We start from the raw sequence: 15,853 nt of genomic DNA, 5'->3' as shown, positions 1-15,853 counted from the left end.
TTGAGTACCTTGGTGTTTGCCATACCCTCATTTTGTTAAATATTTTGGACCATTGGATTAGTAATATATCTAATGGTTCAAAATATTTAACAAATTGGTAACTTGTTTAGCCCTTAGCCTTTCTAATTATGCTACTCATTTCCAATAAGCAAAAATGTTAACACAAACTACTAATTGAATTGAAAACAATAAAGCCAATTAATGTTTGATTATCAATTGACAATTGACAATTATGATTTTTCCTTTTTCAAAAAAAAATTAAAAGAACCTTCTATCCTAAGTTCACCGAATTACTATTAGTTAAATAGTCTATATTACTAATTAATTTTTTTATTAGTGAATTAATGTTTGATTAATGCTTGTTATTAATGGATAATTACACAATTGAAAATTATGTTTTTTCCCTATTAAAACAAAACCTTCTAACCTAAGTTCGCAAAATTAGTATTAGTTAAGTAGTCTTTATTACCAATTAATTATATCATTAGTAGTTTCCTTAACCAAATATAATTCTTTTTACATGCATTTCATGACAACCACAACAATTAGTGTAAAAATAAATAATATTTGTTTTAAATGTAGTCAAATGAGAACCTACTTTAAGACTTATTTACTCAAATGAGAATCTACTTTACTTTAATGAGAACCTATTACAATTACCACTTTTAGGAATTAATTACTCAAATGAGAACCAACTTTACTCTAACGAAGACCTTATTTACTTTAATGAGGATTTTTTTTCTAATTACCACATGTGTCCTCAAAGTGATTACATGAGTCCTCAGAGTAGTAAATATTATATAAAATAAAACATGTATGAGAAATGTTAATGTCCATAGTTTTACCCATCCACATTTGTGTAATAAAGTTCTCCCTTGCGTAATGAAAGTAATATATTGTGTAATGTCCATCGTCGAATTAGTAATTACTTTTAATCGACGTAATTTACCACAAATTCCAACAATTGATGAAAAAAAGAAAAATTTTGTTCTAATTATAGTAATTACTCCACCTAAACTAATGTAATAATTTATGGACAATTTAACAAGTATGACAACAAATTTGTTGTCAGAGTGGTAAATCTTTATGTTTTTATCATTAATGAAATGATTACTACAATGACTACACATTTTACCACAATCACAACAATTGATGTAAAAGTGGTAACTTTTGTCCTATTTATAGTAATTACTCAACCTAAACTAATGTACTAATTTATGGACAATTTAACAAGTGCAACAACAAATTTGTTGTCAAAGTGGTAAATCGTTATATTTTTATCATTAATGGAATAATTACTCAATGACTACATATTTTACCATAACTCGAAACTATTGGTGTAAAAAAGGTAACTTTTGTTCTGATTGTAGTAATTACTTCAAAAACTATACCATTTACAAGATTACCAACTATTTTACAATTCCGACAACATTTGTGTTGTGAACATGGTAAAATTAAAATTAGACCAAAAGATATGTAACAACTCAGTATTGTAAGGAGCTTCTCCACTTGATAATCAAGGTTCTAAATTTGATAAAAGTTGTCCAAATATGATATTTACATCTTTGACCACTCAATTACAATAACCACAACAATTGTTGTCATAAGTCATAATTGTAGTTCAACTATGTGTAATTTATTATTTTGACAATACTTGTTACATGATTTTTAACAATGTTACATATCAAGAAAGAGTGTGTTGTTAATATGATAAATTTTATTTTTAAAAATGACACTTGTCAATATTTAATTAGGTAACCTGTTGACCAGTTCAGAAGGTTTCCACTATATTAATTTACTAAAAATAAAAAAATTAAAAAAATAAGGGTATGACATACATCAAGGTACCCAAGACGACCCCTATTAATAAAATTGCGTTGACAGTTTCTCAAAAAAAAAAAAAACTTTTTTGAATATTTTAGACCGTCGGATATAATTAAACTGAGAATATATCTAACGGTTCAGAATATTCAATGATGGTGACCTGCTCACCTGGTAGCCTCTTTTTTTTTTTTTTTTGTTGTTGCAAAATTCTGAATTACATATCGGCCATAAAATTTGAGATTTTCTCAGAAAACCCTAAATTGAAAGGGCACGTAAGAACTCGTTCAATTTCTTCAGTACAAATTTTTCTTTTGCTCTGATAAAACCCTAAGTTGAAAAGGAGAAGACTGGAGGAATGAAGAATTGCATTGAGGAATGATAGATTTCCCAATTCTCGTAAGTTTTCTGGTACCCAAATCTCTCTCTCTCTCCAACCATGCCATCAGAGCTTTGACGAGGTCATGATTTATTGTTTATGATTCTCACAATGAGTTCTTGCAGGTTGGACCATCTTGGACTCTTGGTTACTTCCAAAGGACTTTTCTTTTCGTGTGTCATCACATACTTTTGAAGTAAGATTCTTGCTATTCTTGAATCTTGATTCTGTCATATGCAATTACCTTTGTTTGTTTCTTTCATGTCGATGAATTGGTGTAGATATGGTGAACGGTGTGGCAAGAAAAGAGAATATTCACTTAAATTGTGATTAGTTTTGCTTCATTGCACAAACTTTTTTAAAAAGCTGGATATGCATAGGCAAGAGCCAATATGAAGATTGATTTCACTTTATCTATATGTTGAGTTAGTCTCTAAAAGTCTATTTAGAACATAAGTATTTACTTATCGTGTGAAACATGGGTATGAGACCGGTCTTTCATTAGGTCAACAATTACTAAAAGCACACAGTTTGTTTCCAGAGAGATACTGGAATTGGATTGGTAATTAGTCTAACAGCTACGGTCAAGTAACTGAGTGGATTCTGTTTAATATAAGCTCGAAATAAACTAGGCAAAACGAACGATCGATGTTGAGGATGGATTGGATCGTAACTTAACTCCTAAATTTCTATATGAGGTATTTGTCAGTAACAAAACATGAAAACTCCCCATAATGCAGTAATTGGATATGAGGTTTAGGGCTTGGACATGACAATGGAAATTCTCATGCAATTCATGCATTGCGTGCGCTTGTTCAGTTTTAGCCAAGTTAATGGTGCTTTGTTCTTTTGTTCTTTTGTTTTTTGTACTTCATCTTCAAATCGTTTTGAGTGAACATTATTTCTTCTGTTCATACTAAGCTTCTGATATTGATTGGTTTGCAATTCTCCTTTCTTATCCTTAAGGTCACAGATTCTAGGGTTGGTGTACGTATTTCATCACAAAACATAACTTTGACCCATGCGAAATCGACATCAGCTAAAATTTAACCTATTAAGGACCCATTTCATAACGTGCTCTCAAATCCAAGCTATAGTTCTTGGTTTAGAAATAGAAAACTCATTAGGGCATAAAAAAATTACTAGTTTTTCTGGTATTCTATTCGAGGATTGGACAAAAGGGTGGTTCTGCTTTTTTACATAAAAAGTAACTGTTACGATGAATGTGAGCATGTATTGTAGTCCAATCTGAAGGTAAAAATTCTTTTGGATATTGAAGATTAAATATGATATCTGGGTGCACCTTATTTGTTGGCTTGCAGGTGGAAACTGAGGCATCTTATTTGTTATTCTCAAATGCATCTCATCCCACTTTAGTTGAACCAATGTAAATATTATTGAAAAGGAAAAAAAAAAAAGGCCTAGCTACTGATTCATTTATTGTCATGTAAGAGACAATAAACTAAAATCTTTTTACTTTGATCTTCCATATAAACTAGGAACTAGCTTTCGTTTCACCATCATCTACTTCACAATCCAAAACACCCAAAAGACTCTATTTTACAAATCCCAAACCCTGTTTCTTCCTTAAATTGGTCTACTATGTACGTACATATTGTTCCCAGTACAGTAATTTTGTTTTAATAATCCTACAGGTTTCAATTTGATATAGATAATCCATCTAATTATATGTTGCATATTAGTTTGTAATCTCAATCTCTGTAACTTTTTTTTTTTTTTCTATTTTAGGCATGGATGGATCATATGAATCTTCAATGTGTAATGGAAGTGACTGTAATGAAATGCAATATAAGGGAGTTTGGTATGATAAGTTGTCTACAGAAGATCTTAAAGGGCAGGAGTTTAAGACTGTGGAGGAAGTTGAATCATTTTACAATGCTTATGCAAAGGATATGGGTTTTGGTGTTAGAAACGACTACAAGAGATTAAGTATACGCATAACAGGGAGAGTCACTTCATTGCGATTGGTTTGTTCTGCTCAAGGGAAAAGTAGTACATGAGTAACAAGAAAAGAGTTCGCAAGCCAAAGAAAGAAACAAGATTCAATTCCAAGTGCTGGAGATTACTTAAAAAAGACAAGGAGGGTGATTGAATATCAATCCCACTCTAGTTCACACAGAGTTCCATCAAAGAATGGCAATGAAAGATGCAAGATGGTAACACAACTATATTCAAGTTGTTTTGAGTGAATTCAAGGTGAAGCACTTTAAGATTACACCTGACTGCAATTTGGATCCACGTGGTGATTCGAAAAAAGTCATCACTTATCTCTGCATTGACTGTGGCATTGAAAGACCAGCAAATGCCAAAGCACTCTATCTTATTATCACCACGATGAAACAAGTACATTGTTGTGTCAACATTGTTGGAATATATGAATTGAGGCTAGCTTTGTTCTTACTGTGATAAGAGTCTGGTTGGTTAGCTAATCATTTTGCTTGTTTCAATGACATACTAATGTGGTGGGAGTTAGTTGCATATCCATGCCTTGTCTACAAGTTATTTTGTAAATTATAATTGCTGGCAAAGTGACTATGATAAATGCAGATCTGATGAGGAGCTCAATATGAGTCATGTAAATTAACATATTAGAAAAGAGATCTGATTTGTTATTATAAATCTTACCTGTCCTAAATTTCAAATCTTTAAGGAATATATGGTTATCAGAGAAGGGATGTTTCATGTTAATATGAATGGAGATGAAAGCAGTTTATCAGAGTATTCATATACAATCTCTAAGGAGTTGAGCATCAAAGCAGAGGATATCTAACATTGAAAGAAAGGAAATTGATCAGATTCAGGATATATGGAACTACCAACGAATCCTTTTGCATAAATCTGTCATTCATTAATAAGATTAGTTTCATCAAAAGATTGAGGTCACAAACACAATGAGCATTTCAATCAGAAAAAATGACAATACGAAACTCCCAAAATGACGATAGAATTACAAAGTCTGAGTCAGTGAGTTGTGTATCTCAAGCCTTCTTTTTCCTGCCCAGCATAGGTCTCTTGCCAATCATTGAACTACTCGTCCTGGAAGTTGTCAGCAGCCCATGTAGGATGGCCAAAACACCAAACCCCAGGAAAGAGAAGTACGTAAACAGCAGCTTTTCAGAAGCCTTGCCAGACTGAACCTGTTCTGATAATATAGTCACATGAAATTTCACAAAAGCAAACAATATCAAACAAAAGAAAGTTGCAGAGATAGACAATCCAATATGAAACAGAATTTCAACAATTCACACTTTAGAAAATTGAAAATCTCCATCCCTCAGAAACCCTGTGAAGAAAAACCAGCACCCAAGACCAATGTAGATTCATATACACAGAAAATCTGATTCTTTATGGCTTAAATGAAACATGTGTATAACCAACACAGGCAAAATGCGAAATGAGTTAACAACACTAAGCAAAAACACAAATGGACATAATTAACTTCCATTTCACACCTAATGCCCGAATTGAAACAGAGTGAATAAACATAATTTGATTTGATTCATACAACAAAATGTGAAAGGACAAAACAGTAGATGCTAATACTGCATAAACAGAGCCTAATATGAATTCAAACGATAGAATGGAAAAGAAAATAACCTCATTGATGGCAACAATTTGGCCATTGCTCTTCTTCACCTTCACCTTCACCTTCACCTTCTTCAGGAAATACCAGAACTTGGACTTGGCGCGAACATCATTGGTGTGCCAAAGCTTCATGCGGTAGATCTTGGGGGTGTCCTCGGCATCCTTGGGGAGAGCCCTACCCACCACCTGGTACTGGTGAAACTTGGGGAGGCCTCTCTCACTTTCGCTCCACCTGCACAACATGCAACCGCGAAGTGCTGGAGACCCGTTTCTCGAACCCGGAAACCGCAAAGAAGACCCGACCAGAAATCTTCCGTCCAGCCACTAAACGGGTCTCATTCAACTCCTCTCGACATCGCGACAGATTCTATGGCTTGGGTTTCCATCGACGAGCTCTAGCGAAGCCGAGAAATTTCCACCGCTCCGGCGGTTCTTTTGCATTTCCGGCGACTCCAGTAGCCGATGACGACATGCACGAATGGTCGAGGTGGTGAGAATTTGGGGTGGTAAGAGAGATTGAAAATTTTAGGGTTTGGGAATTCTGATTTGGGGGTTTTGGGGTTTCTTCGCTTAGATTTCTGTAAATTCAAACACAAGAGAAACAGAGGATGGAGAGAATTGCAGCGGAGGAGTGATAGCCGAGCGATGGTCAGGCCACCATGACTCTGATACGCTAGAATTTCAACCAAGAAGGAAGAAGGAAGAAGGAAGAAACAGAGGAAAAGAAAGGAGACAGAGAAGGTCAGAATGAGGGCCGTCCTCAGTCTCGAGATGAAAAAAAAAAAAACTAAATTAACCATTCTCTTTTGATTTTACGATAATAGAGGTCAATAGTAGTAATTAAGGTTGTAATTTTGATAATATTCCAACCCCAAGTCACAAAATTGATGATAGAACAAATGATTGTAAAAAGTGGTAGTCAAGTTGTAATTAGTGTTAATATCTCACTATAACAAGTTTGAGAAACGTTTTACCAATAAAAAACCGAATTGTGGTAATTTAGTTGTAATAAGTGTTAATACTTCACTATTATAAGTTTTCAGAACCACATTACTAATAAAACAACAAATGTGTTGCTATAATGGCAAAACGTCATATATTTAAGTAAATTTGCGGTGAGTCCTTAATTATGTATTAAAGTTCTATATTTTGTAACTTAATATTTTTCTTGTGTAAATCTCATCATCCATGAGATAATTACTTATTTGACAATGCATTTTATTATAAATTACAACAATTGAGCTATAACGTTGTAATTATGGTTGTTTTTATGATAATTACTTGAAATATGATTCTATTTACAAAAAAAATGATCACTTTACCACTGCTACAACAAATGCTTTGTTTATATGGTAAATAATTATATTAGATCTAAAACTTTTCAAGACCTTATTCTTGTAATCCAATTATTCTTTTTGTAACTAGAGTCCTTTTTTTTGTAAATTATATCATCGATGAGACATTTTACAACAAACAACCACATTGAACGTATTTAGTGATAATTATAGTTGTAATCAAAGTAATTACTACATTTACGATCTTCATTACAAGTTTTTGAATGATTTACATATAAAACAATAAATGAGTACTTACTATGATATTTTTTATTTTTTTAAGTACACATGTCAAATTATAAGTAGTTAACATGTTGACCTGGATAACAGGTTTCACCAATTAATTTAATTTAATATATATTTATTAAAAAGTTGATGTATGACAAACATCAACATACCTTAAACTTCCCCTTCTTTACTAGCTAGTTAACATTCAGTGCACTTATTTTCTATTTTTCTTGGTTCTCAGAAATTCCAAGAATTGGCCTACTTTTCATTGCTGGCATTGGTCTTCTGCAAGTTCTAATAGCCATTTTGGTCTGAAACCCAAGTTCTTAAAAATGCTCGTATCATTAAAATTAAAGGAGTGTGCATTACTCACTGAAGGACAAAACTCTCTGCATTTGTACCAGTATTAGCCTCTAATACATTGCTTAGTAGGTGCCCTTCATTTTCATTTTTATCTACTAATTTATGTCCAACACATAGGAGCTACTGAGCTAGAAATGGTTTGTTGGCCGAGATAGCACATTCTTTCTTCCAAGTTTGAAGACATTTCCTTCACTGCTGATGTTGTTACTGTCTTTGGTCATCGCATTCCCACTTCTCATTAACTCTGGGTCAACAAGCTTCCTCTCAATACCCTTCCAGTGTTCAATCTCAACTAATTTGGTTTGGCTGCCCTTCGAGTTGTCTTCTAGTTAGTCTGGTTCTTCCTTATTCTTGTTGAATCGTTGTAGAGATCCTTTCCTTATTTACGTAGTTGACTTATTGTTTAGTTATGGTCATTTATACCTTGTAATTATAGGAATATTGTTTCCTATTAGAATATGACTTGTATCAGTATATATACCTCCAATTGGAGAAGAATAAAGAGAAGTTTTAAATACACACCCCTAATTACTTAATACACACTCCTTATTCAATACACCAACCATTTAATTACTCATTCTAATATTTTACTAAATACACAACCCAAATTACCTAAAATATCCTTAACCTAAAAAACCATGAAATACACTATTATTTAACTACATTAAGGCTACTATTTAATTTGATTAGTATATATTAACAATTTAACATATTAGTATTTTATAATTGACCATATTAATTACTTGTATTAGTTATTGAGAAATCCATAAGGAATTATTATTGTTCCCTTCAAATAGATGCTTAGAAATAGGTTTTGTATTATTTAAGTTCTCATCCACCAAACACCATATTGATCAAGTATAAAATTTTGAGTCGAACATTCAACCAAGACTGTATCAGTAGTTTCTCCACAATGGCGGAACTACGAAATTGTCATTGAATTGTCAAACAAATTAACAATTACAAAATTTTATACCTGTGATTTTTTTATATTAGATAATAAATTGACTAATCATAACTTTTAGAAAGAAAAAAAAAACTAAAAGTCCCGTAAATCGATTTGTTTTAAAAACATTTAATGCCATTGATTTTGTAAATGATATGGTTTCTCACCCCATTTAATTACAATTTATTTAAGGAAAATTTAAATTAGATGGTTTCTAACTTTATTCTTGTTTATGATTATAGAATCATATAAGGAAGATATGATTATTATTATTATTTTTCTTCTAATATATAGATGTCTATTTTGGTCATTTAATCTACCTATAAAATCTGATTTGAAATATAAAATAATAGGGATGTGTATTAAGTAGTTTGGGGTGTGTATTTAAAATTTCTCTAAAAAACATTGAAGCATTCCCAAATATCCAATTTTCTTATTCTACTTGGTATCAAAGCAAGTTCGATCCTTCAAACTTGTTTCGTATTTCCTGAATCCCGAATTTCGAAGAACACCAGAAACCTGAAGTATCACCACCACAAACCGCTGCACCAAGAATATACCTTGAAACCTGTAAGTCCCAAATTTGCCCTTTTTTCTGCTCAAATAGCAATCCAAGAAATTACTGAAGGCTCCGGCAGCCAGGGATCTGATGCAAATTAGGTTCCTCAACAACAAATCATTAACCACTACCATACCACTACCCAGGACAACTCGGCTTTTCCTACCAGCATTGCCATGAATGAGTCGAACTACACCATGTGGGCTCCCCTCATGCGGATGCGACTTGGAGCATGAGGAAAAGTTGGCTATCGGACTGGAGCCAAGATTGAACTCAACATTAACTCTAGTAAATATGAAGCTTGGGCAACTGACAATGAAAAAGTGAAGAGCTAGCTCATTGACTCCATGGAGCCATCCCTTATGAACCAGTACATATGTCTTCCCATTGCAAAGGATGTTCGGGATGCTATTGAGAAGATCTTTTATGATGATTCAGATGAGACCCGGATTTTTGAATTGAATAAGAAGTGCTTTGGAGCAACGCAGAATGGCCGGTCTCTTACTGCCTCCTACAATGAACTTGTGGGTATGTTTCAGGAGATTGATCAATGCATGGCCTCTCAAACCAACACCGTTGCTGCAGTTATTCAAGAGGCATTAGCAATGGCCTGGATGCGAGTCCATGTGTCTCTGAGTGGGCTCGACTCAGAATATGATCAAGTGCATGGTGAGATTATGCGCAAGGACCCAACATTTAATATAGAGAAGAGTTATGCTTATGTTCGAAAGGTGCAACCTAACAGGCAAGCTATAGGTCACTCTACTGAGTCCTCTGCTCTGGTTGCCCAACATAGGTCGGGTCTTCCTCCTCACTGCCCCACAAGAAAACCTAGTAGCTCGACTGTTTACAACTGTACTCATTATGGAGACACTGGCAACCCCAAAGAACGGTGCTATGAAGTCGTTGGCTACCCGGATTGGTGGGATTTCACCAAGAAACCTCGAAAGAACTTGGACAAAGCTACAGTTGCTACTATAGAGGAAGAGCGTCCACCAAATGCTTCCGCTAATGTAGCACAATCAGGTATGAAGGATAAGGCATCTACAAATAGTACATGGATAATTGATACAGGTGCATCAGATCACATGACTAATGACCCTAGCCTCTTGAAAACACTTAGCCCTTCCTCTCAAAGTGTTGTGTCAACAACTGATGGTACTCCAACTCCAATTACCGGAAAAGGTTCTGTAGTTTTATCTAATACATTGACTCTTGATTCTATGTTAGTTGCTCCCTCTTTGGCATATAATCTTTTATTTGTGAGTCAAATTATTTTAGTTCTTACATGTATTGTGACCTTTTATCAGTCTTTCTATGTGTTTCAAGACATTCTGACTCGGTGGATTCTTGGTTATGGCGTTAGAAGGGGAAAACTCTACTACCTGGATCTAACAGATAGTGGAGAGCAACAGTTGTGTCCCTTGGGTCAAGCCAATCAAACCAGTGGAGTAGAGAGTGCTAAGGCAGTTGTGTGGTTATGGCATCGTCAGTTAGGTATTTTATATTTTAGTTATCTTAAGAAGCTACAACCTTACATGTTTAAGGTTGTCAGTGAGACTGATTTTCATTGTGATGTTTATGAACTGGCTAAGAGCCATTATATGTCATCTTCTCCAAGTATTAATAAAAGTCCCATTCAGTTTTTAAAAATTCATTCTGATGTTTGGGGGCCTGCCAAGATTCCTCCTATCTCTGGAGCTTGTTATTATGTGACTTTTATTAATGATTGTACTCGGATGACTTGGGTTTCATTGTTAAAGAACAAGAGTGTTATGTGTTTGCTATGTTCAAGAAGTTCCACAAAATGTTTTCTACTCAGTATCAACAACCCATCAGGGTCTTTCAGTCTAATAATGGTGGAGAATTTGTTAGTGGTCCCATGACAAAGTTTCTGCGTTCTCATGGAATTCGTAATCAGACCTCCTACCCATATACTTCTCAACAAAACGGATAGGCAGAATGGAAAAGAGACAGTTGTTGGAAGTTGTTCGTGCCTCTTTGTTTGGCATGAATGTGCCTTGTTCTTATTGGGGAGAAGTGGTAAAATCAACAGCATACCTCATCAATCGTACTTCTTCTCGAGTAATTGAGTTTCAAAATCCTCAACAGAAACTCCAGAAGCTTCTTTATGTTCCTTCTATGCCTAATCTGGAGCCCCGAGTGTTTGGATGCTCAGTTTATGTCCATATTCCCCAATATCAACGCAGCAAGCTTGATCCGGGTGCCAAGAAGTGTATTTTTGTTAGTTATGCGGAGTTCCAAAAGGGTTATCGTTGTTATGATCTACTCATAAATAAAATTCATGTGTCTTTTGATGTTTCCTTCCATGAATCCAAGCCTTATTAGTCAGGGGGAGTTTCTCAGTCTTCCCTTCATGGGGAGAGAGGGTGCGAAGGGAATCCTCAGCCTATCTTTGAGTTTGAAGAATTGAAGAATTTGGAGGCTCGTTTTGGAGGACATGGCAACGGAGACCAGTCTCAACGTTGACGGATAAGCCTGAAAGGGCTGAGATCGGTCACAATAAAGCTACTATATTTGGGGATGACTGGTCTTAAGAAACAGTGAGACCTATCTCAGATGCCAAGAAGGATGAGACTTCTACGTATGATGGAGACCAGTCGACTCAGGATGTGAGATTGGTCTTTGACACATCTGAAGTTGGTGCATAAGACATTCCCCCTTCTACATCATCAATTGAAGAGTTCGCTCAAAATGATCCACCTTAGGTATGCCCTAATTTAAATGAGTCTTCTGGGGTGGTGGAAATAGTAGACCATAGGAGGTCACATAGGGTTTATAAGGGTGTTCCCAAAAAATAATATGAACAAGACATAAAAGCCAAAACTAAATATCCTATTGCTAGCTTTATGTCTAACCATAGGTTGTCTGAGTCATATGCACTTGTAGTTAATCAATTATCCACTGTATCTATTCCTAGTAATGTATAGGTTGCTTTGGCGGATCCGAAGTGGACAAGGGCGATGAATGAAGAGTTGGAAGCTCTATAGAATAACTTAACATGGGATACTGTGTCCAAGCCAGCTGGAAAAAAGACTGTAGGATGTCGATAGGCGTTCACAGTGAAACTCAAGGCTGATGGGAGCATTGACAGATACAAAGGCAGACTGGTTGCCAAGGGTTATACACAGCGCTATGGGGTTGATTGTGAAGAAACCTTTGCACTAGTAGCAAAGATCAATACTGTCCGGATTCTTATTTCACTTGATGCGGTTAAAGATTGGCCCTTACACCAATTGATGTTGAGAAAGCTCCTCAATGAAAATTTGGAGGAAGAAAGTGTGTATGGATGTGCCATCAGGAGTTAAGTGTAAACCATATGATTTTGGAAAAGTGTGTAAACTAAAGAAGTCTTTGTATGGATTGAAACGGTCTCTGAGGGTCTGGTTTGGAAGATTCTACAAAGCAATGAGAGTTTTTGGATACAGACAGAGCAACTCTAATCATACCTTATTTATCAAGTGCAACGGTGGTAAGCTTATAGCTCTGATAATATATGTTGATCATATGATTGTCACAGGAGATGATCTGAGGGAGGTGGAAGATCTACAGAGGTATCTTTCAAAGGAGTTTGAGATGAAGGATCTGGGATAGTTGAAGTATTTTCTAGGTATTGAAGTCGCAAGATCAAAGAGGGGAATCTCGTTGTTATAAAGGAAGTATGTTCTAGATTTGTTAATAGAGACTGAGATGCTTGACTGCAAACCAATTGAGATACTAGTTGAGATGAACCACAAGCTTGCGATTTATTCTAATCAAGTCTTGACTGATAAAGGGAGATACTTGCGTTTAGTAGGAAGACTAATTTAACTCTCTCATACTAGACGTGACATTGCTTATGCTGTTAGTGTGGTCAGTCAGTTCATGCATTGTCCTAGCAAAGAGCACATGGATGCAGTGTATAGTTTCTGAGGTATTTGAAGATGGCACCAGGTAAAGGCCTATTGTTTGTGAAAAAAGATGAGCTAGGAGTTACATGATACACTGATGCAGATTGAGCGGGTGATAAGACTGACCGAAGGTGTACATCTTTCACCTTTGTTGGAGGGAATCTTGTTACTTAGCGAAGTAAGAAGCAAAATGTTGTTGCAAGGTCAAGTGCAGAGGTAGAATTTCAAGGTATGGCGCATGGAGTATGTGAAATGTTGTGGATCCAAAATGTTATAAAGGAACTAGGTTTTAAACTCCTAAAGCGTATGGACTTACATTGTGATAATACAACTACTATTGAGATTGCTCATAATCCAGTTCAGCATAGTAGGACTAAACATGTGGAAGTTGATCACCACTTCATTAAAGAGAATCTGATAGGAGGATTATTCGTTTCCCATTTGTATCCTCAAAGAACAATTAGTAGATGTCCTTACTAAATGAGTATCTAGGGAAGGGAAGTGTTTGACAGCTCAATCGACAAGTTGGGCATGATCGATATCTATGCTCCAACTTAAGGAAGAGTGTTGAATCCCTGTAGAGATCCTTTCCTTATTTACGTAGTTGACCTACTGTATAGTTATGGTCATTTATACTCTGTAATTATAAGAATATTGTTTCGTATTAGAATACAACTTGTATCTATATATATACCTCTAATTGGAGAAGAATAAAACATTGAAGCATTTCCAAAATTGAATTCTCTTATTCTACCTGAAAAAAAGAAGGTTTGTTGGCATATACAAACCAAGAGAAGAAAATTTATGCTATGTTAATTTTCACTGGTTAGACAAATTAAATTGAGATTTCTTGTTCTTTTAGTTTTGAAGGGTTTCCGGGCTCTAAGTTTAATATGCAAGTGTTTCAAATCAATTTGTAATAAAACAGAACACACCTAAAGTTTTATTTCCTATATGACATGAAGAAAGCTAGCTAGCTAGAAATTGTTTCGACCTTTCTTTCTAAGCTTTGGTCAATGAAATGTTCTCATTCTTACCAGTCCTATACTTCTTAGCTCCTTCACCAATTCCATTGTTTCCATCTCTTTTTCCAACCATATGCACACACAAAAAAGAAAAAAAGAAACAAAATGTTTGTATCATCCCCTTACATTTACCACATCTGATCAGATAATTCCCAATTCCCCCTATTAGTTTCATAGCAAAATATGTTGCATATTGCCCTGGGCCGGATCATATTTGTCTTGGGCCGGGTCAACCTACTTAGCCCACAATAACTAGTACTCAAATGGGAAATGAACAGTGTTGGGATTTCATGGCTAGACAAAAACTAAAAAATCGATAATTTTGGCAAAATAAAGTCACTTCTTTTGCACCTCCAATATTTATATTAATGTTCTGTAGTGTTTAGACCCTTTTTTGTGATATTTGATATTTTTATTTGTGATAAGTATAGGGTGGTGTTATTGACACATTTTTTCTCTATTCACACACACCCTCTATCTTTCTATTACTTTAATTTTTTTCTTTTCTTTTTTATACAAATTATTACAACTACCCTCCTTTACAATTATGTTTCTTTTTTATATTCGGCAAGTCAATCATCTTAGGCAATTTGCGGAGTTTTGAGGTGGGGATAGCGACTCTCCGTTATGTATTGCCTCGTCAGCCTACCTCAAAACCTTACCACCCATATAAAAAAAATCGAGAGGCCAAAACAAACAGAGAGAAGCAAACAGAGCCACAAAAACAAAGTTAAAAATTACAATTGGGTAACGACTCAATGACCAAGTAAGTAAATGTGTTGATAGTATTGACAATGTGATAGAAGAGTCATGTTAGAAATTCCTACAGAGTATATGTAATAGAAAAAAAACTGCAGATATTTTAAAATCTTTGGAAAAGAGACAAAAACAATGTGATTCAAAAGCGGTAACATTTCTTTTGACCAAAAAGTACAGTGGTAACTTTAGTTGTATTGGGTGAAAAAAGTAAATGGGGTGAGAGAGGCTCGAACTCTCGACCTCAGGATAACTCACTCTTTAAGCTATGAGACCTACGCGCTAGCCAACTGCGCCACCACCCCTTTGATGTTTAACACTTCATTTGTGCTTAATGTCCTTATAAGTTGGTGAACTACCAAAGGCGGTAGAAATTCACATATAGCCTGGTACAACACTTTGATAGAGTCCAGAAAGAAAATCATAAAGATTTTGGACTTGCATTTGGTCTCGTGAAGTTGTTTTGTATCATACGTATGGAACAAATAGAAAATCGAGCTAGACATACATGAGTGGTGACAAATGTCCAATTCACAATACTATTTGCATGTACAATGTTTCCTCACCCCGACAAGATCTTTTTTGTGACTGCAAACTTTGCTCATGAACATAAATTCACTGCATGGTGCTTGTGAAAGGTCCAGACTATACTACATATGCATCAAGCGTTTGAGTGACTTCGTTGAGATTGAGGCATGCACTTCTTGAGTGCATTCTCAAGGATCTCACAAGTCATCTTCAATCAGGTACTCTTTGGGTATTTATATAGCGATCTCTTGAGTCGGGCACTTCATAGGTACATCATAAGGGTCATTGGTCAAACAACTTTTAGGTGCAACTTAGTGATCACTTGAGCCACTTTATCATCGCATGGACTCAATTTTTACTGAGGCACCTCTTAGGTGCAATGAAAGGAACACTTTGG

General features: G+C 35.2%; 1 protein-coding gene, 1 long non-coding RNA gene and 1 other non-coding gene across 4 annotated transcripts; 1 reads left to right on the top strand and 2 right to left on the bottom strand.

The window, feature by feature from the left end:
- The first annotated feature begins 1,910 nt into the window (after positions 1–1,910).
- LOC121053146 lies at positions 1,911–4,725 on the top strand. The gene is made up of 3 exons (XR_005810903.1): positions 1,911–2,220; positions 2,326–2,396; positions 3,950–4,725. It is a non-coding gene; the product is annotated as an uncharacterized LOC121053146 (long non-coding RNA).
- Positions 4,726–5,047: 322 nt separating this feature from the next.
- LOC112166235 (60S ribosomal protein L18a) lies at positions 5,048–6,595 on the bottom strand. 2 transcript variants are annotated; one of them, XM_024303025.2, is made up of 2 exons: positions 5,819–6,595; positions 5,048–5,358 (listed from the first exon to the last, which is right to left on the bottom strand). In XM_024303025.2, the coding sequence occupies exons 1-2, from the start codon at positions 6,047–6,049 to the stop codon at positions 5,200–5,202; spliced, it is 390 nt and encodes a 129-aa protein (XP_024158793.1). In that variant the 5' UTR covers positions 6,050–6,595; the 3' UTR covers positions 5,048–5,199. The 2 variants fall into 2 exon arrangements, with proteins under 2 accessions (XP_024158793.1, XP_024158794.1); XM_024303026.2 differs by having other exon boundaries at positions 5,048–5,363; positions 5,819–6,594.
- Positions 6,596–15,143: 8,548 nt separating this feature from the next.
- Positions 15,144–15,233, bottom strand: TRNAM-CAU. Its single transcript is given in 2 exon segments — positions 15,144–15,179; positions 15,196–15,233. It is a non-coding gene; the product is annotated as a tRNA-Met (tRNA).
- Between the last annotated feature and the right edge of the window lie 620 nt (positions 15,234–15,853).

Source organism: Rosa chinensis, chromosome 5, assembly GCF_002994745.2.
Source record: "Rosa chinensis cultivar Old Blush chromosome 5, RchiOBHm-V2, whole genome shotgun sequence".
Taxonomy (NCBI): Eukaryota; Viridiplantae; Streptophyta; class Magnoliopsida; order Rosales; family Rosaceae; genus Rosa; species Rosa chinensis.
This window is presented reverse-complemented; position numbering and strand designations above follow the sequence as displayed.